We start from the raw sequence: 21,886 nt of genomic DNA on the forward strand, positions 1-21,886 counted from the left end.
TCCTGTCACAGACTGAAGGGGAAAATAAAAGATCTATAAAAACTGTAGAACATTGTATGAAAAAGTATGAACGTTTTTTCCCCATTAAACCTTTGATGCCTTTGAACAAAACCGCCTTTTGGTCCCCCTCATGTTCACAGGACTAAATTCAGTGTAGTGGGAATAAGAACATAAGGGTCTGGATTCTTTCATCTGAATCACTCCTTGCAAAAAGGCACCATGAAGTCTAGGTATTGCTGTACAATCAAGTTTCAGAAACAGGTGAACAAGGCCACAAAACACCTTAGTTTTGAGTTGTGACTCACCTGGTTGGGATGGGAGCTCCGTGTGGTTATGATGGGAATTCCTTGATACATGTGGCTACTGGAATCTGTCATCCACTTGTGTAATTAATTTTGACCTGGCAGTTTTCCCTCCTTTGCATCATAAGAGCTGCGCAACCAGTAGACATTTCACAAATGTGGTTTCCCTAGAGTGTGGCAAGATTACTTTTGGATCACAATTGTCCAAATCCCTAGCCAGCATAGGGTTCTAGAAGTTGTCCAAAAATTACTTTTCCAATCTTTGAGTTTTCCTTTGACTGCATCTCTTTTTAAAGAGAAAATTTCACTGTTTGGAATTTTGTCCACTGTACAGTTCCTAAAGGCATGAATACCACCAACAAGTGGTAACCTGAAGGCCATTTACTCTATTTACTATTGCGGTTTTCTAAATTAGGCTGGCATTTCCACTTCAGCAATTCCAGAGTGGATTGTGGGATGAACTCTCTATAGCACACTCTATGCATGTGTGTGTGTTTGTGTATGTGTCTTCAAGCCGCCTCTTGACCTATGGGAACCCCATGAATTTACTAAGGTTTTCTTAGGAAAGGAATACTCAGAAACGATTTTCCAGTTAGTTCCTCTGAAATATACCGTACAGCATATCCTGCAGTTATTCTGCTCAGGGGCACCAGGGTTATTGCTACTATATACATTGAGAACATACCACTTTATTCAGCTGCAGTCAAAGCAGAGTGCTGCGGCTAGTTTGAACTCCATAACTTAAAAAAGGGATGTTGAAAACTCAGACATATCCAGTACACCATGCCTTGGGACAAAAATAGTGGCAAGTCCAGAGAACAAGTCCTATGAGGAAAGGATGAAGGGATGTGGCAAACTTCAAACTTTACCCTGGAGAAGAAGCATTTAAGAGATAGCATTAGGAGCCAGTGTGGTGTAGTGGTTTGCATGTTCGACTATGACTATGGAGACCAGGCTTCAAATCCTGGTTTGGCCACTTAAACTCACTGGGTGATCTTGGACAAGTCATACTCTCTTAGCTCAGGGGACAGCAATGGCAAACCCTCTCTGAAGCAACTTGTCAAGAAACCCCCATGATAGGTTCACCTTAGGGTCACTATAATTTGGAATGACTTGAAGGCACACAACAACAACAACAACAACAACAACAACAACAAATTATAGCAATTTTCAAAACATTTGAAGATGGAGAAGCACATTAATTTTCCATTACTCCAATGAACAGGATTACTAGAAAAATGATTAAATATCAGTAAGAATTTCTGAATGGTTGAAGGTGTCTCACAGTGAAGCAGAGTGCTTCAGAAAGTAGTGGGAGTTTTCATTAAATGTTTTCATCCAGAAGCTGGATAATCAGCAAGCAAGGATTGTTGTATTAATGGATTCCCTAAATTGGTGGAGGTTGGAGATACTTTTTGACATCCTTCCCAAATCAGTGATTCTGTGCTCGAAGCTTTGAGCCAAGGCACCAAGGAAGCCCAGAATGACAACTTTTGAAACACCCATTTCAGAGTGAACAGAAGTTACAAGACTCTGAACAACAGGTCAAGTCCTCTATTCTTTAACTGTTCTACAAAGCTGGAAACATGGATATTGCATCCCCTGTTTAAATGGGGTATTCTAGTTATGCACACATTATTGAATTCCTGCACAGAAGGCAATTATTACACTCCAAATGGGTCAAATTAGATTCATTGGACTTTATCACATGGGAGGCAAGTGTCCTCTTCCTCTCATCAAATCACCATTAAATCCTGTTAATAGTGCGATCAGGGGGAAGATTGTAACACACACACACACACACACACACACACACACACACACTTATCCTTTTCTTGTCCCATCTGTAAACAGCAATAGAAGTGTCATTTGGTATTAACAGAAACAATACATGCTTGCTTCCTCTGTGTGATAATCTTCACTGTTAAAAGCAAAATTGAATTTCATGTATACTTTGGAATAGGGGAAATACAGAGGAAGATGGGCAAGCAGGACCATAACAAATAAGCGAGTTTAGTCTGATACTGATGGAAATCTTTCCCATGCTGCTATTTCTGCTGGATGCAAATTTGTAACGGTTGCCATTATTATTATTATGTGCTTTCAACTCAATTCCAAAATATGCCAACCCTATCCTAGGGTTTTCTTGGCAAGATATGTTCACAAACAGTTTCCTGTTGCCTTCTCCAAGACTGAGAAAGTTTGAGTTGCCCAAGATTACCCAGTGGTTTTTCATGACCAAGCAAGTAATCAAACCTTGGTTTCCCAGAGTGCCAACTGTCTCTGACAGTTTCCTAAATTATATATGAAGTGTGGTTGCTGCAAGTGCATGCAATGGGAATTTGCAACCTTCCATGCAGAATATGTTGTTATGTACCTGCGAGTTGTTTCTCATCTATGGCAACCCTAAGATGAACCTAAAGAGTCAGCATGGTATTGTGGTCTGAGCATTGCACTACAACTCTGGAGAGCAGGGTTGAAATCCTTTTTCTGCCATGGAAACCCATTGGGTGACTTTGGCCAAGTCACACTCTTTCAACCTCAGATGATGGCAATGGCAAGCCCCCTCTGAAGAAACTTTCCAAGAAAATCCTATGATAGGTTTTCCTTAGGGTAGCCAAGGTGCATTACAGACCACCCAAAAGCGGGCAGTCTGCCGCTGCCGTCATTAGCTGCACCGAGAAGCCCCGGCTGCCAGACCGCGAGGCTTCCCAGCGCAGCTAAAAAGAAGCGCCAAAATGGCGCTTCTTTTTGGCACCTGGAAGGTGCGCTCTCACGGCGTCACTTCCACCACACGACATCTGGACGCTGTGCGTCCGAGACGTAAAGATGGCAGTGCCCGTGTGGACGGGCGCTGCCATTTACTATGCGCTCCATGTGTACTAGGGATGGGGCCAGTTAGGAAGGTAAGACCCTTCCTAACCCTAGCACGCCCCTTTCTAACCCTACTATGTGCGGAGCGCATACTAAATGGCAGTCTGTAACGCGCTCATAAGTCAGAAATGACTTGAAGGCACACAACAACAACAAGGTGAACCTATCACAGACTTTGGGGGGGGGCAGATTTATTCAAAGAGGGTTTGCCTTTGCCTTCCTCTGAGACTGAGAGACTATAACTTCCCCAAGGTAACCAAGTGAGTTTTGATAGCTCAGCAGAGATTTAAACCCTGGTCTCCAGAGTTGAGGTCCAATGATAAAATCAATATGTCATGCTGGTTGTCTTACACACAGAATAGCTTTCTCCAAACAGGCATTCTTTAACTGTGTTAGATTACAGATCCCAACTTCCTCAACTACTATAGTCACTATAATGGGGACAATGGGAGTGACAGACCAGCACAGCTGCAGAAAAGGGGTGTATGGAAGGCTGACATTTACAGTCTGTGAAATAGCCTGTGGAGCTTTCACACTCCTATCTTCTCTCAAAGCAGACGTCTGAGGTGTTTCAGATTCAAGGTTCTGGAATAAACTCCCCCTTGATGATGTAATGGTTTTTTCCTCCTGGGACTTTACACGCTTAAGGTCTCATTGTCTCTCCCTGGATGTATTTTTCTCATAACATATATGGCAATCTTAAACTGTACCCTTGGGCAACCGTCCTTCTGCTTCTGAATCAGACCTGATTATTCGCTTGGGAACTGAAAGACAAAACCGCCCTTTGTAGAGCAAGGTGTATAGGCTGGAATGTGACAAGCACATGAATAGACAGCGGGGCGGGGGAGTCAAATGAGGATCGTGGAAGTTGGCTTTGAAACTCATGACGATGAAAGCCTAGGGGGAATGTGAGGGAGAGAAAAGATCTACGCCCCCAACCTCAGGGAATAAAAGGAGCCTGGAACAAGTGAGAGCCCGTTAGTCATCTTGATTTCTCAGTACATACTGGGGAAGTTTCTTTGGGGTGCCTCCATTTACTAGCAACATGGCCACCACTTACAGGCAATACACCTCCTCCTCCTCTGTAAAGGGGTCTTCCTTTGGTGGGGGCTCCTCTCGACTTTCTTCTGCCCACCTTGGTGGGGGATACAGAGCTCCAAGCATGCATGGTGGAATGGGGGGCATCTCTGTCTCTTCTTCCCGCTATGTCTCTGGGGTAGGCAGTGGCCTTGGTGGTGGCTATGGGGGCAGCAGCTACTGCAGCAGCTTTGGGGGTGGCTTTGGAGGAGGTTTTGGAGGAGGCTTTGGTGCTGGCTTCGGGGGTGGCAGCTTTGTTGCTGGTGGTGAGGGCCTTCTGGCTGGGGGCGAGAAGGAAACCATGCAGAACCTGAATGACCGCTTGGCTAACTACCTGGACAAGGTGCGGGCCCTAGAGGAAGCCAACACTGAGCTAGAGGTTAAAATCAGGGAGTGGTACCAGAAGCGTGGACCTGGTCCAGACCGAGACTACAGCCCATACTTCAAGACCATTGAGGATCTGAGGAGCAAGGTAAGAGATGGTGGTCTCAAAGGGGTCCAGAGATGGAGATATTTCAGGAAGCTGCAGTGCTTGGAAAAGTTAGAGTTTGTTGTTGTTGTTTTTAGTACAACTCCCAGAATTCTCCATCAGCATGATGGCTGGAGGATTCTGGGAGCTGTAATCCAAAAGTATCCTTTCTATTCTTTTATTGTTACATGATTACAGATAGGTCTAAAGGAGAATGATTTGGAAGGAGAATACATTTTCTAAACCAGCTCACCTGCCCAAATATTTTTTTAAAGAAAGATTTCTTAAAGTGTTCATTGTGCATTTTAATCTAGAGTAACTCACAAAGATACACTAGCCTAATGCTTTCTTTCTCAAAGTCATCCTCAGCTCCCAAAACATTCAACTCTTTTGCAAAACTCTTAATTTATCAAAGAAATTTATTCTGTTTTGTTTAGACTTAATCTAAATAACCCCAAGGGGTTCATTCAGATGACAGCATGAATTTTAAACTAGCATAGCATCACTTCGGAGAAAGTAATGACCACCAGTTATTGGCTTTATACATATATAAACATTCTTTCACTGGACACAGTTTTGCCCTAGATCTCAGAAAGCTACTGTTTTGGACTATAGCTCTCAGAATCTTCCATTTAGCATGGCTAGTGGCTATGCTGTTTGCAGGGTTATGTGAGCTGCAGTCTTAAAAAACATTTCAAAGCTTTGGGCCTGAAAATGGCAGTGGCCTGTCCTTGCCTCTTACTTATCGTGGCTCCACTGTTTCCCCTTTTTCTCAGTACTCATGGGGTTATCTTTTGGTCCCAGTGTTCTCCCTTTCCTTCTGTACCCATAGGATTATCTTCCTTAGTCTTTTATGTTGTCTAAACAGGATGTTACTCATACTACTACTGCTCCTCCTACTACTACCATGACCACCACCACTACTACTATGAAATGGCATTTCCACAAACACTACTAATTTTTTATGTAACACAGCCAATAAAAAACTCTAGTTCTTCATACAGTAATGTCAGTAAAAGAGGTTGAACCATGCCCTGAAAAGCCTTGGATTAATGTCCAATGGCAGGAGAGGGAGAAGGCAGGGTCACATGAGGTGAATGTGAGCAAATACAGTAAACTGCCTTCTGTTTGTTTCCTTCTCTTAACAATGAGTCTGGCAAAGAGGAAGAGATCCATTTAGTATAAATGTGATTTGATTCTGACTGCAGAGCATCATAAAGGAAACAGCAGAATAAGGCCAACATTTAGATTACATTGAAATAGTTTAGGGAATAGGGACCAAATTCAGAAAAAGTTATTTTTCTGGGGATTATGGGGGCTTTAATCCCCAAAGTAACTTCTTCCAGCTCTGGTTAGGAATGCAATTGATCTAGCTTCACTCCCATCAAGCTGACTGAGTTGCTTTGGGTAAGTCTGCCCAATCTACCTGACAGGGTTGTTGTGAGAAGCAATGAGACAATTTTCAATCTAAACACTGCTATAAGAATATTAAGTAAAAAATGCGTCTTGAGCCATGAAGCTACTCTTACTAAAATGTGAGCCTTTTGTTAAACCAAAAATATGTCTCCTCCAATAAAACTGGATCTATAAATTCTGCTGTAGCAGGTAAATTCCTTTGTAGAACAATAACATATATGTAGTGGTCCAGACTGAAGAGAAGAGTGCTACCTCCCACTCATGAAGCATGGATCTGGATTAAGCATTAGAGTGTGAAAGCTGCTCTGTAGGCCAGCCATGGGAATCACAAGGTCCTCCAGATGTCATGGCACTGCAAAACCCAGCAGCTTTAACCAAAATAGCCTTGATAAGGAATGCTGGGAGATGCAGTCAATCAGCATCTAGAGGACCACATCATTTCCAGCCCTGGAGAAGGCAAATAGCCAAAGCTCCTTGAGTGGTGACAAGATTTGAGATTCCCCTAACTAGTTTTTCCTGCTCAGTGGGTTTCTTTGAAACTACAGAGAGCTTAGTTCTTTGGGTACAAACTCTATGTGACACTCCTACTAATTAACACAGGGTACAAGTTCTGACACAGGGATTAAGGACCTTTAACTCTTCAGATATTTTTGGACAAGTTGATATGAGCCCAAAATGGAATTAAGTAGCTGTAGCATTAAATAATATTTTTTTCCAAGTTCTGGGCTGAAACACTAACCTGACAGTTCAAGAATTATTATGGATGAAACAGCATTGAATAAAAGACATTCTGGATATACTCAAAGGAAGCAGCGAAAATCTCAACTCTAAGTAGATTCCTGTTTAGAAGCTAGATACAGAAAATTTGGAGATATATATTCAAATCACCAATCTCTGCTTTCCTTTCAGATTCTAGCTGCCTCTGTTCAGAATGCTACCATCCTCCTGCAGCTTGATAATGCAAAGTTGACTGCTGATGACTTCAGAACCAAGTGAGTAGAGCTCTACTCTCAGAAACACACACACACACACACACAGAGACTTTTGTTGGGCTTTCTTCAAAGCTAACACCATAAATGGAAGCATTGTGGAGTCAAATAATGGTTCTCTTACTTTTCATTTCATTCTTTCCCCCCTTAACCTTGTGATTGCAGGTTTGAGACAGAACACGCATTGCGTACAAGTGTTGAGGCTGACATCCATGGCCTACGCAAAGTACTGGATGAAATAACTCTGTCCAAGTCTGACCTAGAAATGCAAATAGAAAACTTAAAGGAGGAGTTGATTTACCTGCAGAAGAACCATGAAGAGGTGAGGACATCAAACTGTCTGCATTTCATGAGGGTGCACACTTAAAATCAAGAGCATAGGCATGCAACCAGTTTGTAGCTTGAGGTGAATCCATCAGACAATAGCTTTTCCCAATATTATTTGCCTTATGACTATTCAGGCACAGCAGATTATGCCACAAAGACCAGTCTTTGAAATATCTTTGAGAAGTGAGCTGAGTACAGAACTATGCAAAGCAGTCTAGCCACTTATTAAATGAGACCATAAACATGGATCTGGTTTACAAATGCACATTCAACACTTGATTTATTTTTACTTTAAACTCGGACAATTCAAGTGTGTGAATTATCTCCAACGAAAATCACGATGCTATGACAGTTCTGTCCATTAATTCTGTAACAGCCCATTCATACATGCAAGTCACAACAGGTTATGCAGATGGTGTTCAAACCGGACGTGGGAATTATCCCTTATAAACCTACTGAAACAGCTAACATGTTATTGTGTGCCTTCAAGTTGTTACTGATTTATGGCGCCCCCTAAGGCAACACTATCACAGGGTTTGATTGGCAAGAGGTATTCAGAAGAGGTTGGCCATTGCCTTCCTTTGAAGGTGAGAGTGTCTGACTTGCCCATAGTCACCCAGCAGATTTATATATCTGAGCAGGGATTCAGATTGCCTCTTGAAGTGCTAATCCAACACTCAAACCACTACACCATGCTGGTTCTTGATAGATGGCATTTTGGATACAAAATACAGCATTATTTTCCACAAATTTGTACAAACCCCTTTTAAAGCTTTCTGTGCTGGTGTACATGATGGTAGTAAATTAAGCACATTTACATTACATTACAAAATGAGGTACAGTAAAATCAGAAAAACTTATAAACTAATGGCAAAAACAAGGCAATAGTTAAAAAAAGAGGGCCAACAACATGCATGCTATCCAAAGACTTTCCCCCCTTTTCCTGTCTTGGCAGACCCACTGTTTAGTTCTGTATCCCAGGAACTAGAATTATGAGAGAAGAAGAAAATATATTTCTAGCTTCTTTCTCCACAATATCAGATCTGGGGTGTGGGCAAGCAAGATAGTGGGAAATGTCTTACTACAAACCATGATATAGCTATTACAAAGCTAGGCTGCAAAATCCGCTTTGTGTCTGTTCTATATCAACTATAGCAAGAGGAATTTAGAAGAATCAAATTCATGAAAGAGCATCCCACCTGAGAATTTGATGTGTCAAGCTCAAGGGATTGCAACTATCCAATCGCTCCTGTTAAACATTTTGTAAAGGATTATTAGTTTTAATTTTAATAACTAGGACTACTGATTATTGTTAACAAGTGTGTCATAGTTTTAAAGAAATAAGAGAAAACTGGGGGGAAATGGGGGGATTCTCATATGAAAAGAAAACCAATTATAAGAGTAAGGATGTGGTTCTTTTTGGTGGGTCAGTTCCTCCGTAATCAAAAGGCTGAATAAGGAAGACTCTAAAATTTCCAAAATAAAGAAGAAGAAAAAAGAAGAGTGTTCCCAAAAGGTACTGCTATGGATAGCTAGATGACCTTCCTTCCTTGTTTCTTTATCACAGGAACTGAAAGTTCTCCGAAGCCAGCTGGGTGGTGAAATCACTGTGGAAATGGATGCTGCTCCTGGGGTTGACTTGACCAAGATCCTGGCAGAGATGCGCGAACAGTATGAGACCTTGGCTGAGAAGAATCGTAAAGATGCTGAGCAGTGGTTCTTCAGCAAGGTGGGCCTTCCCTGAGATAAATGGACTTTCCAGAAAGGTTGGTGGATATTTTGGTTTGTGCCTCATTATGGTGCCATGTGTTTTCTTTGCAGACCGAAGAGCTGAACCGAGAAGTCGCCATCAATACAGAGCAATTACAGAGTGGCAAATCAGAAGTCATAGAGCTGAGACGTACACTCCAAAGCTTGGAAATTGAGCTGCAGACACAGCTCAGCATGGTATGGGACTCTCACATTTCCATACTATAATTACTTAAGTAAGAAATAGCACAACATTCCCCTGCCACTGGAGTGCATTCAATCATTGTAGAGGCACAATAGAACATTGCTGAGATACTTCTAATACATTTTCTATTTCTAGTATGGATGTAAATCTTCACTTTTTAATTCTTGCACATGAGAATGAAAACATTCAAAATATTTCTTTATACTGGATGGGATTACAAGAGGTTTTGTGTTTTTTTTAAATATTTCCCACATTTTGGGAATTTTTGCAAAAAGTTTGTGGTTTTGTTTTGTTTTGTATTTTGTACAAAAATTCCTTGTATTTTGCATCAGTCCATTTATTTTACCCAATCAGACGTCAAATATTACTTTTGTGCTGAAAATAACATCACATTTTTCAGTGGCATCCTCGCACCTGGTGTCACCTGGTGCAGCGAGCGGGGCTTCTGGGGGTGGCACAGGGGCAGTGAAAAAGGATAGGATAGCATTGAGGGGGAAGCGTATGCAGCCTCTCTTGGATGGTGCCACTCCATTCTTTTCCTCATGAGGAAAGGGATAGGATGGCATCGGAAGGGAGCATGCCAGGCCTCCCTTGGATGGTGCCCCCCCATCCTTTTCCTCATGAGAAAAAGGATGGGACAGCATGGGAGGAGCTCGCTCACGTGGCTTCCCTCAAGAGAAGAACATGACAGCATGGGGTGGGAGGGTCCAACCAGGTGTCACCCCTCTTCTAGTGTGTCACCCAGTCCAGGCCGCACCACCGCTCTCCCTTGGGATGCCATTGACTTTTTTCAGAAAAAATGTTTTCCCCTTATTGCTGTTGCTGACCAAAAAGAAAGAAAGAAAGAAAGAAAGAAAGAAAGAAGTCAAGCACTTGTTATCCTTAGTGGTGAAGTCATAAGAATTTGACAGAAGACTTCAGATATTGCATGTCCACAATAGGGATGGGTGATATGTTCATTTTAGTTGGGTTTTGATCCGAATCGGCAGCGTTTCTGAGAAACCAGCACTGGCAGATTATCTCACTCCTAGTCACACCTAAAGCTGACACTACTCATATGTGAGGGGCCCATCACACTAAGAGAGAGAGAAAATAAATGAGAAAGATAGAGAAAGAGAATGAGAGAAAGGTACCCTCCCCACATAACCCCTGATTTTGATCTTTCCACTCTATTCTTGTTTCCCAGAAAAACTCACTGGAAGGTACTTTGGCGGACACAGAAAACCGCTATGGTGCCCAACTCAGCCAGCTCCAGGCCCTGATCACCAGCGTGGAAGAGCAGCTCGCTGAGCTCAGATGTGACATGGAGCGCCAGAATCATGAATACAAGATCCTTCTTGATGTCAAGACCCGCCTGGAACAGGAGATTTCCACCTACCGCCGCCTGCTAGAAGGAGAGGAAGCCCAGTACGTAAAGGGGATTGTAATACTGGGTCCTGACAGGTGATAAGGGAATAGGTAGAGCTGCAAAGATCTGCAAGAGTGAATCTCTAAGCTTGGGAGTAATTAGTTACAAATAAATAACTAAATGACTAATGTATAACTACATTATGTTACAAATCTCACATAGTAAATGATACCCTCATTCCTTTTGCAGTGTGAATATAACTTTTTGGTTACTTTTATAGTTATAGTGATATGACCTCACTTGTAATAGAGAAATATCACACATGGTTAAGAATTGCCTCATGCTGCTGGGTAAAAAGCATTCAGATAGTACTAAAAACGTAAATAAAAGTAGCTGTTTTAGTTAATTTTGATAAATAGGAAAGTAAAGAGTTAGTTTTGAAAGTTGCAGTCATAATGGCAGCTACATTTGGAGGGCGTAGAACTGAAACTGTGACTAATTACAGTTCAAATTCAAGTTTTCAAGCACAGGATCTTTTCTTCCCGGAAACATATTTGGGATTGCAAATCAATTGTTTAAGATTGCAGTCTTTTAGTCCTATCCTCCTATTCCGTTATTTCTGAGGATGACATACTATTACTGTGGCATGAAATTTGGCTATTATGGCTGCTGGCTGCTCAGAACACCAGACAGCTGTCCCATCCTGGTGTTAGCTGGAAAATTGGTACAAGGCAAAGGGTAAACCAGATCAGATATCCCTCTACTCAGATGCACTGCATTTTAGGACTGATCATGAACAAAAATGTAATTAAAGAAATAATACGTTCCATTGTCATGGAATATTTCCTGTAGAGTTTATTTTTTGAAAAATTAAACTAAATTGATGCCGTAGCTGTGTAATTGGATGCTTCTTATCAGTGACTATCACCCTTAATTGCCAGCTCTATTCATTGCAATTCAAGATGATGGTTTATGCTTCACTAATTTTGTCCTATTCTTCTCTTTGTGCAGTATTTCCACCCAGTATTCTTCAGGTAAGGATCTTTTACACCTTGTCATTCAAATTCATATGTAAACCTCAGTTTGGAAGTTATTTTATACTGTTGAGTAAACTGAAATGTCTATACAGGCAAGATATATAAGATGACGATGATGCACTTGTTAATGTATTGTTAAGAACCTGGCAATTACTTACTCAGGATGGCAGTAGCTTGTTGACTAAAGCCAAACAAATTGATAAAATCATTGGCCTTAACTGGGTGAGGGGTATAGTTAACAACAGGTTTCAACACATTGCAACTCCATCCTACAGAACCCTGGGATTTGTAGTTTTGTGAGGCACCCGCACTGTTTGGCAGAGAAGGCTAAAGACCTTGAAAAACTACAAATCCATAGGATGGCACTACATCACTTAGAGTGGTGTCAAACTGTAGCTGGAAACTTAGTCTTCCAAGTGGAAGTCAGAGATCAGTCAGGAACCATTAGGTTTTGGGAGCTACAACTCCCAGAATCCCTAGCCAGGATGGCCACTGGAGTCCAAGTGTTGTAGTCCTCCTACCATTACGTTTCCAAGAGAGGTCAGCAGTAAATTGTGTGTGGTGCATCACTTCTCTGTCTTGCTATTCTGTAAATAATACCACCTTCTTCCTCTCTCCTGCTGTAGGACCCACAACCACTCGCCAAGTTCGTACAATTGTGGAGGAGGTCCAAGATGGAAAAGTGATTTCATCTCGTGAACAGGTCCATGTCTCTGGACGTTAAGCCTGCATCTTGGACAAACCAGCTTGTCCCTTCTAAGTGATGTTGCTGTAGTTTGTAGTTTCCTGCTCTGTTCCCTACCATCCACAATTTGAGCTCTGTATGACTACAGTCACAGGGCACCAATAAAGCTTTTTGCATCTCATTGAAGAAAACCATGAGGTTTAGTTTTCTTGGTCTCAGTTGTAAGAATAGTTGGCCTTTGCTCCAACACCTTTAGCTACACAAGACAGATAGAAACCAGGAATGTTCATAACCTCTCTCTTACACATACAAAAAGAGGGAGGGGAGGGAGGGAGGGGGAGAGAGAGAAAGAGGGGATGGACTGGTCGTTTCTTTTGGGGAAAGGAATCATGACTGACTCCAGTGGCATCACCAGGCTTGGTGACACCGTGCGGGAGGGAGGCTGCCAATGGGGAGCAGTGGCAGTGGCCTACCCCACCCCCCTGCTGTTTGCCCCTCGTAGCTTTGTTGCTGGCATGGTTAACTCCCCAAGGAGAGTGTCAAGCCACTGATAAAGCCATGAGGGCATGCTTGCCCCTCTGCCACCCTCGCCACCACCTTGGTTCCCTCCTCTTGGTTCCTCCCACTTGGTGCAGGGGGAGCTGTTGAAGGGGAAGTGACAGCAGCCTGTCACTCTCCATTGCTTGTCCCTTGTGGCTTTGTTGCCGGCCCAAGTCCCTCCCCAGGAAGGAAGCAAGCAAGTCTGGAGACAAAGTCACAAGGGGCATGCTTGCCCCTCTGCCACAGTGGGAGAAGAATCCCACACCTACTGCGAGGTGTCACCTGGTGCAGTCCGCACTCCTTGCACCCACCAATTGACACCACTGACTGACCCACTAACCAGCAGCATCCTATTGGGACCATTCGATTACAGGTAGCAAAAGATCCAAAGATCTTTCCATCATCTGCAACAAAAGCCTTCCTTCCTTCCTTCCTTCCTTCCTTCCTTCCTTCCTTCCTTTTTGCTTCACCCCTTATTACAGAAACATCTCAGATCAAAAGCAACCTGAGAAAAAGTAGCTGCTTTGAAATCACTGGCCTTAAAAAAAAAAATTAAATCACTTAATGATGCACTGGCCTTGGCCCAATATTTTTTTCCCCTGGAGACTTAAAATTGCTCCTAAGTTATCAATTAAAGTTTTAGCATGGATTAAACAAACTCCCTTGAAACAGTAGCATTTATAGTAGTGACTCCGAGGAAGTCCCAAGATCTTTGTGCAAGGATAGGAATGCAATAAATATTCTTTTGCCCGTAACAAGCACTATATAGGCCAGAATAGCCTATGAGTGTCACACACAGATTCTTTGTAGCATCTACTTTACTCTGTTATCACACCTATTTTATCAGATTTCCACTGCAGTCAGCACTCAAACTGTCACTCAGAAGTACTGCAATATATTGAAACAATAATTGTGCCAGATTCTGTGCAGTAACAGTCAGATTAAAAACCTGCATGTACAGACTTGGTTCATGGGTTTAATGAAATTAATTATATGTTCAAAAGGTGCTCAGAAACAGCCTAAGGGTCCCCCTTCAAAGAAAATGATTACTCTAACTCTGGCTCCAGTTAACTGAAACTTTTGCCAACTCTGAGTATGCCCTGATGAAGAAAACATTTGACAGATAAGGTGAGGAAGCTTGTATCTAAGCTGATAATCCACTCCTCCCCTCCCCAAGCCCATTTAGATCCCACCTTCCTCCAAGGACTTGAAGGAAGCATACATGATTCTTTCTCATCCCCCTAGTTTATACTCACAATGACCTTGTGAAGTGGTTATTGCTGCTGTGTGCCTTCGTTTCTGAGTTATGGTGATCCTAAAGGCAACACTATTACAGGGTATTCTTGTCAAGCTTTCTTCAGAGGGGGGGGAGGGTTGCCTTTGCTTTTCTCAGAGTCTGAAACAGTGTCACTTATCCAAGGCCACCCAGTGGGTTTCCATGGCTGAGTGAATATTTGAATCCTGGACTCCAGAGTCGTAGTCCAATGTTCAAATCATGAAGTAGGCTCAGCTAAAAGAGGTTTCAGTGATTGGTCAAAGGTCACCCAGTGAGCTTCATGGCTGAGTGAGGATTTGAACCTGAGTCTTCCACCTTAAATCTTAGACTGAGGAGCTGTGCATACTGGTCTTAAAGGCCAGCATGGAGGTGGAGTCGGGGTGTAGGATCCTCATGATGCATGTCCCAACTCTGCCCCCATGCGCTGTGACGCTGTGCACTGCACTGCATGACACGCGGCATCACAGCACTCCTCTGGTGCTGTGTCTGGACAACGCAACACCAAAGAAGCACCGTAAAGCCAAGTTGCCAAGGCTATCATGCCCTTTGCAGGATATAAAAAGGAGCCGCTTTTTGCAGCTCCTTTTTGCACCCTGTAAAGGGCAGTTTGGCGGTGCGGTGTGCAGTTGCCATGGCCCTGAACTGGCACAGCCCCTGAGGCTCTTATGAATTACTCTGTACTGATTCTCAGTTGGGGCCTCACAGAGAGTGGTACTGGGAGTGCAGGTTATGCACCATATGGATATAACATTATACTTTGCTGTGCAACTAGGGAGGCTCTCACAGCGGTTTACATACCAATATTGTTAAAAGGCTAGACAGATGTAGCCCTCAGGCTGACAGTCTAAAAAGACATAAAGGAAGAGGGAGTGGCAATGGAAAAGGAAATCAAGATAACTCAGATGCAAGTTCAACACAATATGCAAAAGCACATTGCAGTTGATAAAATAGCCTGTTAGCATCCTGAGCATGGCTGGTTGGCTGGGCGATTGCTTGTGTTTTAAATTAAGTATGAAGTGGCAAGATATAAATCTTTTAAATAAATATTTATGTTGTCATCATTTAAATTGGAGTGTGAAAGATGGTACAATGTAGCTGAGCTTCACAACAACAACAACATAGGATTGGATCTTAGTGTTTATCTGCACTAGGCACATCTATTAGTTTCATTCCAAGGTAACTGTTATGCCACCACTATACAGAATCCTGATATTTACATTTTGGTGAAGTGCTTAGAATTCTCTTTTAGAGAACATTAATGCATTTTGATAGAGGATTCTAAGTACCTCACCAAACTATATATCCCAGCCCCTGACACTCTTATCCCAGCCCCTGAGTTTCCTGGTGTGCAAGGTGTCAGATCATGCCACTCTCACTCAAGGCTTTCTCAAGCTGGAATATGTCTTGGCTGTGTTTAGGCCTAATCTCTTTGTATCTGCTCCTCATCTTCCTCTCCTTGCCATGTCTATTCTCAGCTGTAAGAGCTGTTAAAATATTTAGAAATATATACATATTTATTTAAATGCATGCTTTAGGGAAGATTTTAAACAAACTATGATTAATTTGAGAGCTGGACAGAATAAACCCCTGAATGAATTTTTGAAAGACACAGCAATTTGACACCACTTTAAATGCTATAGCATTGGAAGACTAAAGGTTGCAGCTACCATTTCATACCACTTTAAGTGTTGTAGTGCCATCCTACGGAATCCTCAAATTTGTAGGTTTATAGGGTCTTTCTTTAGCCTCCTCTGCCCAAGTGTGCTGCAGCCTCACAAAACTACAAATCCCAGGATTCTGCCATGGCAGTTAAAGTGATGTCAAACTGCATTATTTCTACAGTGTGGATGCACCCTGGGTGAGACACTTAAGCGGTTCAAATGTGTGCTAAGTCCAAATGCCACTGTTGTCTTCTACTAAGGGAAAAGGGGTTATTTAATCCAGGAGTGGGCAAGCCCTGAAGATCAGAAAACATTTTAGCCACCTCCCAAGCCTGAACAAGCTGTTTTTTGGACTGCAAATCCTAGATGCCTCACTCAGCATGTTCAGTGGTGAAGAAATTTAGGAGTTGTAGTCTGAAACATCTGCTGGATCAATGTTTTCCCCATCCCTATTAGTCTGTACTTAGAATGAAAAGTGTAGAGTGGCTAGACATTTTATTGCTTTATTCTTTATTTAGAAATGCTGATGAAATCTTGATGACCGTGAATCATCTCTGGATTAGGAGGCTCACAGTTCCAAGGGTGTTTCAACCACAGAAACCATCAGGAGTCTTTGACAAACTACTAACACTGAGCAACTAACTGCCTTGCTGTTTTCAGTATGGGAATATGGATATTAATTTATTTTATAGGGTTGTTGGAAGAATTATTGCAGTATTCTGCTTAAAGCTCTTCAGACTCTGAGGGTGTGAGTCTTACAAATTCTTATCAAAAGTAAGTCTCATTAATGGGACTCTCCTTTGATAAACATGCATAGGATAGCATGTTTACAGCATATTGTTTTTTACACTTATGTCCTGATATTAGGAGAAATGTTTACATGTGGTATCCTGATAATCTCCCAGCCTGGATGCTTATAGGGCCAGATCTGTTTAGTTAGATTCACTGGTAAAACACTATTAAATTCCTTTAAACCATTTAATTTAACCTATGTGCTTAAATGGTTTCATGTCTTTAGTTATAGATTGGATTTTAATCTATGTTGTACCCCATCTTGAGCTTGGGGAGAGGTGGGTAAGAAATAAAAATGTATGTTGTTGTTGTTGTTGTTGTTGTTGTTGTTGTTGTTGTTGTTGTTATCTCTCCATGAATTTGTTTAATCTCATTTTTCATAAAATCACAGAATCATAGAAACATAGAGTTGGAGGAGACTTCAAAGGCCATCCAATCCAACCCCATTCTGGCATGTAGGTATACACAGCCAAAGCACCCCCAACAGACGGCCATCCAGCCTCTGTTTAAAAACTTCCAAAGAAGGACACTCCACCACACTTTAAAACAATACAGAAGGGAAGCCACCCTGGAGTCACCTGGAAATTGGATAGCCACCAATATATGGGGGATTTCAAGATTCAGTGGCAGCATGGCGTTTACATGCCACGCACTGCTAGAGCATCTTGAAGCTAGCTTTGGCCTGCGGTGGGCTGGGAAAGGTGCCTCTTTCCCAGATCAAAAAGGAGCTGATCTTTTCTGCTCCTTTTTGGGCCAGGTTCAAGGTGGACTGAGGCTGTGGCGTATGTCTTCAAAGGGGCTGGCTTCAAGCCATCCCTTTTTCCCGGTCTGTTCCAGCCCCAAGTCTACAAAAGCTTACACTACAAAATATTTTGCTCAATTAGTGGTGTTATAAGATCTTTTTTCATACTGATACTCCAGACGAATATGGCACTGTCATATTAGTCTGGAGTATCAGTACGAAAAGAGATCTTATAACACCACTAATTGGTGCCAAACCAGATTTATTTCTGGAGTGCAGATGAGGAGTATGTTTCTGAATTCCACCCTACACACTTCCTAGGAGAGTGGTGGAGTCTCCTTCTTTGGATGTTTTTAAACAAATGTTAGATGGCCATCTTTTGGCGGTGCTTTGATTGTGAGTTCCTGCATGACAGGGGGTTGCACTGGATGGCCCTTAGGGTCTCTTCCAACTCTATGATTCTATGATTCTACTGTCAAATTGTGGCATCACTGGAAGGATAGGGACTCATCCTCCAATAAGTCAAATCTTGCTTCTGTTCACAGATTGCTTGTGACCAAAACATCATAGCAATGCAACTATGCTAAGAATTTTAAAATTCTCTACCCTAAAATATATTTCCAAGGTTGCTGTGGATCCATGACAGATAAACTTGTTTTTGTTTCAGAACATGCCCCAACAATTAATGGTTTACGAGTGAATTTATAGAGCTTTCAGCTGCCATTTCTAATAAAAAAGGCTCTGCAGAGAGTTAATTATGGTGCTGCACATCCCGTCCTCACAATTATTTATCAAAAAGGAGCCAAAGAAATTGTGAAGACATGTTTCATTCCATTATCTCTATGTATCATTTCCAGGAACTTTTCTCTCTCTGTGTGGAAGCCTCTCACACAGCTGATGGGATGTCTTTTCACAAGCTGCAATTTCTCTCTCGCTTGCAGGCTTTTTTATTTCACTCTGCAGAGATGGTTTGGAAAACCTATTATTTGTAGCTTCAGGGATGGAATTGTTAGGACCTGCCTTTGAGGATAGCAAAATGGTTGGCAGGACATTCAAGGGAACACTCTGACACAACATAGATGGCCCCTAAGTCAAACTGTGTGTATGAATATGTATCAGTGATAAAGAGGTTGTGATCACATCACATGGATGGAACGGAAAGGGATCTCCTATTAAACATTTTGATGTAAGTAAGAGCAAAATCCATTCTAATTATCCACTTCTAGGCACTGTGTTTGAGACTGGATGAATTGAAAAACTAAACAAGCAAACTAATAATGTTTGAAAGGATGTTCACACATAGCCTCCAGCTGTCCTGATCTGGAAAGGACAGTCCCAATTGAGTATCTGTTGTCTGACTTTTTTGGCTGCTTCTAAAATCCTAGTTTCTTTCTCCTTCTCCTCCTTTGTTCCTAGATTATGTCAAATGCTGCAAATTTAGTTTAAAGTGCAAAAGTAGTTTGTGCCCAATTGCTCCAGCCGGTGGGAGGAGAGGGCAGGAGTAGGATCAGGCAAAAGCAAACTGATGCCACCTTTCCTAGCTTGTGTGTTATTTATCACAATTTTGACCACACTCTGATGTTGCTGGGCCATATGAGTCTTAGTTTTCATTTGTGCAATGTTAGACAGTATGTATACAGAGTGTATAAAAAACATTAATTCCCTGGATGCTCTCATTAAAGTCTTGTTCCTTCTCAGCTCCTGAATGGATTTTAGATATAGCAGAAAGAGACTAGTAATATGTTTTGGTTGATGCCTTCCTCAGTAAGCCTTGATCTCCTGGAACTTCCAAATGCCTTTCTCTTTCCTAATTTCTTATCCTACCTCCTCCTTTTAGTTTCATGGAATGTGCTTAGAGAGCAAATAGTCTGAAGTCCCTATTCAGATTTAATGTTCTTGTGAAAGAGGATTTAGCAGGAAACAGAGATCATGTTCCTTAACAACCCCTGACCATATTCCTTAAAAACTGTTATTGAGAGGTGAATGGCCTCTTATATTTGAAGTAATACAATGCCATTATAACCAGGAAGAGAGAGAAGCTGGGACATTGTAAAAGCAGCTGAAAAAGTAGGACAGCAAAGGATTGACTAGAATCCAGCCAGGGCAAAACATTTGAAAGGGAAAGTGTCTAATGTCTTTTCCCCCTTATCAATAAACCATGATGCATCAAACAAGTGAGCAGCTCAGTGGGTAGACTAGACCTCTTCTCGGGAAACTAACTTTTTTCATGGAAATATTTTGAAATGTATTATAATCCATAAATACTTCATAATATAAGTAGATGCAGTGTGTTTTATTTGCTCTCATTCCTCCTGTTGTTTCCGGCTTTGAGTTTTTGGATGGACCGTTTCATCTACAAACACTGCTTTGGACATGAGTCATTTTGATATCCTGCAATACTTGGGAATTCTCATTTAGGTCAAAACATGCTTCATAATTGTGTAAGTTTTTAGCCAGTTTGGAGATGTTTGCACATGAACCCAGCATCTTCTGTGTGCAACAAATACACCTTAACATCGACACAACAAAATCCAAAATCCACAAGTAGCAATGCCTTTATTGGGCCAACTCTGAAATACATTATGCAAGCATTTGAAGCTTCACTGGGTGCTTCATCAGGCAAAGATGTTAAGAATCATATAGGAGTCAAATGTTTAAGTCACAGGTGTTCTGTCTGAGATGTCAGTTAAGATCATATTAGGGGAGTTCAATGAAAGCAGAAGCCATTACTCTTATTGGCCATGTGAGTACTGCAGATAACAAGCAATAAAAGAAAGGTATTAAAATGTCAACTTCAATAGCAACAGAAAAGAAAACAAAAGGAAAAAAAGAGCCGGTCCCTATATTTCTCGCTGGGATGTTAGGTTTTTTTTTTTATTTGCATGGAATTGTGTGTGCATACATTATAGAAGTTTCATGAACTTTTTCCCTGTGCACTCTTAAGTGGTACAGCCCAGATATAAAGAAAAGTAGGTTCACAGTGTAATGCACAAGCCTATCACACTATGCTGTTGTACCACTATACAGTAGGCCCTAGGTATCTACTGCAATTTTGTTCCAGGATCATTTTTCACCTAAAGGCAAACTGGTTCAGCCTTTCCGAATCCATGTGTTCTTCCTCTTTAACAACTTTTGCCATCTTTCTGGGCCACACATGGCCCAGTTTTTATCTGTTAAATGTTGGAAGGTAAGAAATTGTGCAATTGACAATATCATAGAATGCCTACACTGTAGGTCTACTTCTGTGTAGACTTTTTATCAAAGTGTGGTTCTGGGGGGCACTATCATCCAAGAAGGTTTAGAAAGGGTCATGTAGTAAATTGGAAAGACCTTTGCCTACACCCCTGGAGAGATGCTGCCAGCCTGAACAGATGTTATTTTGGTTCAATCAGCCTTCTCTAGCCTTGTGTTTACGTGATGTTTTTGGCTAACACCGCCATTAGCCCCATCCATCATGAGCAATGATGGCGATGATGAGAGTTGAATTTAATATTCTGCCATTTCCTCAGGGAATCAGTTCTCAAGGTAGCCCACATCATAATGAAAGACATCACTAAAAACATACTAGATGGATCAACAATATAACAGAATATAACAGGGCTGATGCGAACTGTAGTCTGATTATCCTAGAGGGCCAAAGGTTTCAAAGGTTTATTGCTAAACTGGGCAGGATAGAGAACGATGGCTAATCCTCTCCCTCCATATCACCTTTCCTTCACTCACTTAAAATGGCAAACACACAACCCGGAAGGACTTGTGAACTTTCTAGAAAATCGTCTGCCTCATGAATTCTCTTCAGACTTTGACTTCTGTCACCGATCACTTCTTGGATCTGAAATCCAGCCTACTGTTGCCTGCACAGACAACACAACTATGGCCTGCAGCCCAAAAAACCTCACACATATGCTTCTGTAAGCCAATTTCTCCCAATCTGAGAAAAGCCTGGTTTAACTGTATTTTACTCATCTAGTTATTTGCTAAATCTCTATATCCACTAGGAAAATTAATCTGCATATTTCATTCTTATGCAGTCAGTAAAACTCTCTCAGAGATATAACTCTGTGGGAGTATGCATTACTGAGACTAATCTGCCTACATCAGGGGTTGACAACATCCAATAGATTCCTAAGGTTTGTAGTTTTGTGAGGCATTGGAGCACTCTGGCTGAAAATTCGAGGTGCCTAAACTGTTGTTGTTGTGTATTCAAGTAATTTACAATTTATGGCTACTCTAAGGCAAACTTATTATGGAGTTTTCTTGACAAGATATGTTCAGAGGATGTTTGCCATTGACTTCTTCTGGGGCTGAGAGATTACGATTTCCCCAATATCCCCAGTGGGTTTCCATGTCTGAGCAAGGATTCAAATCCTGGCCTCCTGAGGTCCAAGTCCAACATT

At 41.8% G+C, this 21,886-nt stretch overlaps 1 protein-coding gene across 1 annotated transcript; it reads left to right on the forward strand.

Moving 5' to 3' along the window:
• The first annotated feature begins 4,153 nt into the window (after window positions 1–4,153).
• LOC149309133 (keratin, type I cytoskeletal 14-like) lies at window positions 4,154–12,659 on the forward strand. The gene is made up of 8 exons (XM_089531854.1): window positions 4,154–4,725; window positions 7,048–7,130; window positions 7,293–7,449; window positions 9,022–9,183; window positions 9,276–9,401; window positions 10,595–10,815; window positions 11,768–11,790; window positions 12,420–12,659. The coding sequence occupies exons 1-8, from the start codon at window positions 4,222–4,224 to the stop codon at window positions 12,515–12,517; spliced, it is 1,374 nt and encodes a 457-aa protein (XP_089387980.1). The 5' UTR covers window positions 4,154–4,221; the 3' UTR covers window positions 12,518–12,659.
• Window positions 12,660–21,886: the final 9,227 nt, after the last annotated feature.

The sequence above is a fragment of the Sceloporus occidentalis genome, unplaced genomic scaffold, assembly GCF_023333645.1.
Source record: "Sceloporus occidentalis isolate IW3139 unplaced genomic scaffold, rSceOcc1.0.p SCAF_7, whole genome shotgun sequence".
Taxonomy (NCBI): Eukaryota; Metazoa; Chordata; class Lepidosauria; order Squamata; family Phrynosomatidae; genus Sceloporus; species Sceloporus occidentalis.

Excerpts from the sequence above, each read along its gene's own strand:
- LOC149309133 (XM_089531854.1), top strand. The coding sequence starts at position 4,222 with ATGGCCACCACTTACAGGCAATACACCTCCTCCTCCTCTGTAAAGGGG. Across the intron at positions 9,184-9,275 it reads AGCAGTGGTTCTTCAGCAAG|ACCGAAGAGCTGAACCGAGA; the intron begins GTGGGCCTTCCC and ends TTTTCTTTGCAG. Across the intron at positions 10,816-11,767 it reads CTAGAAGGAGAGGAAGCCCA|TATTTCCACCCAGTATTCTT; the intron begins GTACGTAAAGGG and ends CTCTTTGTGCAG.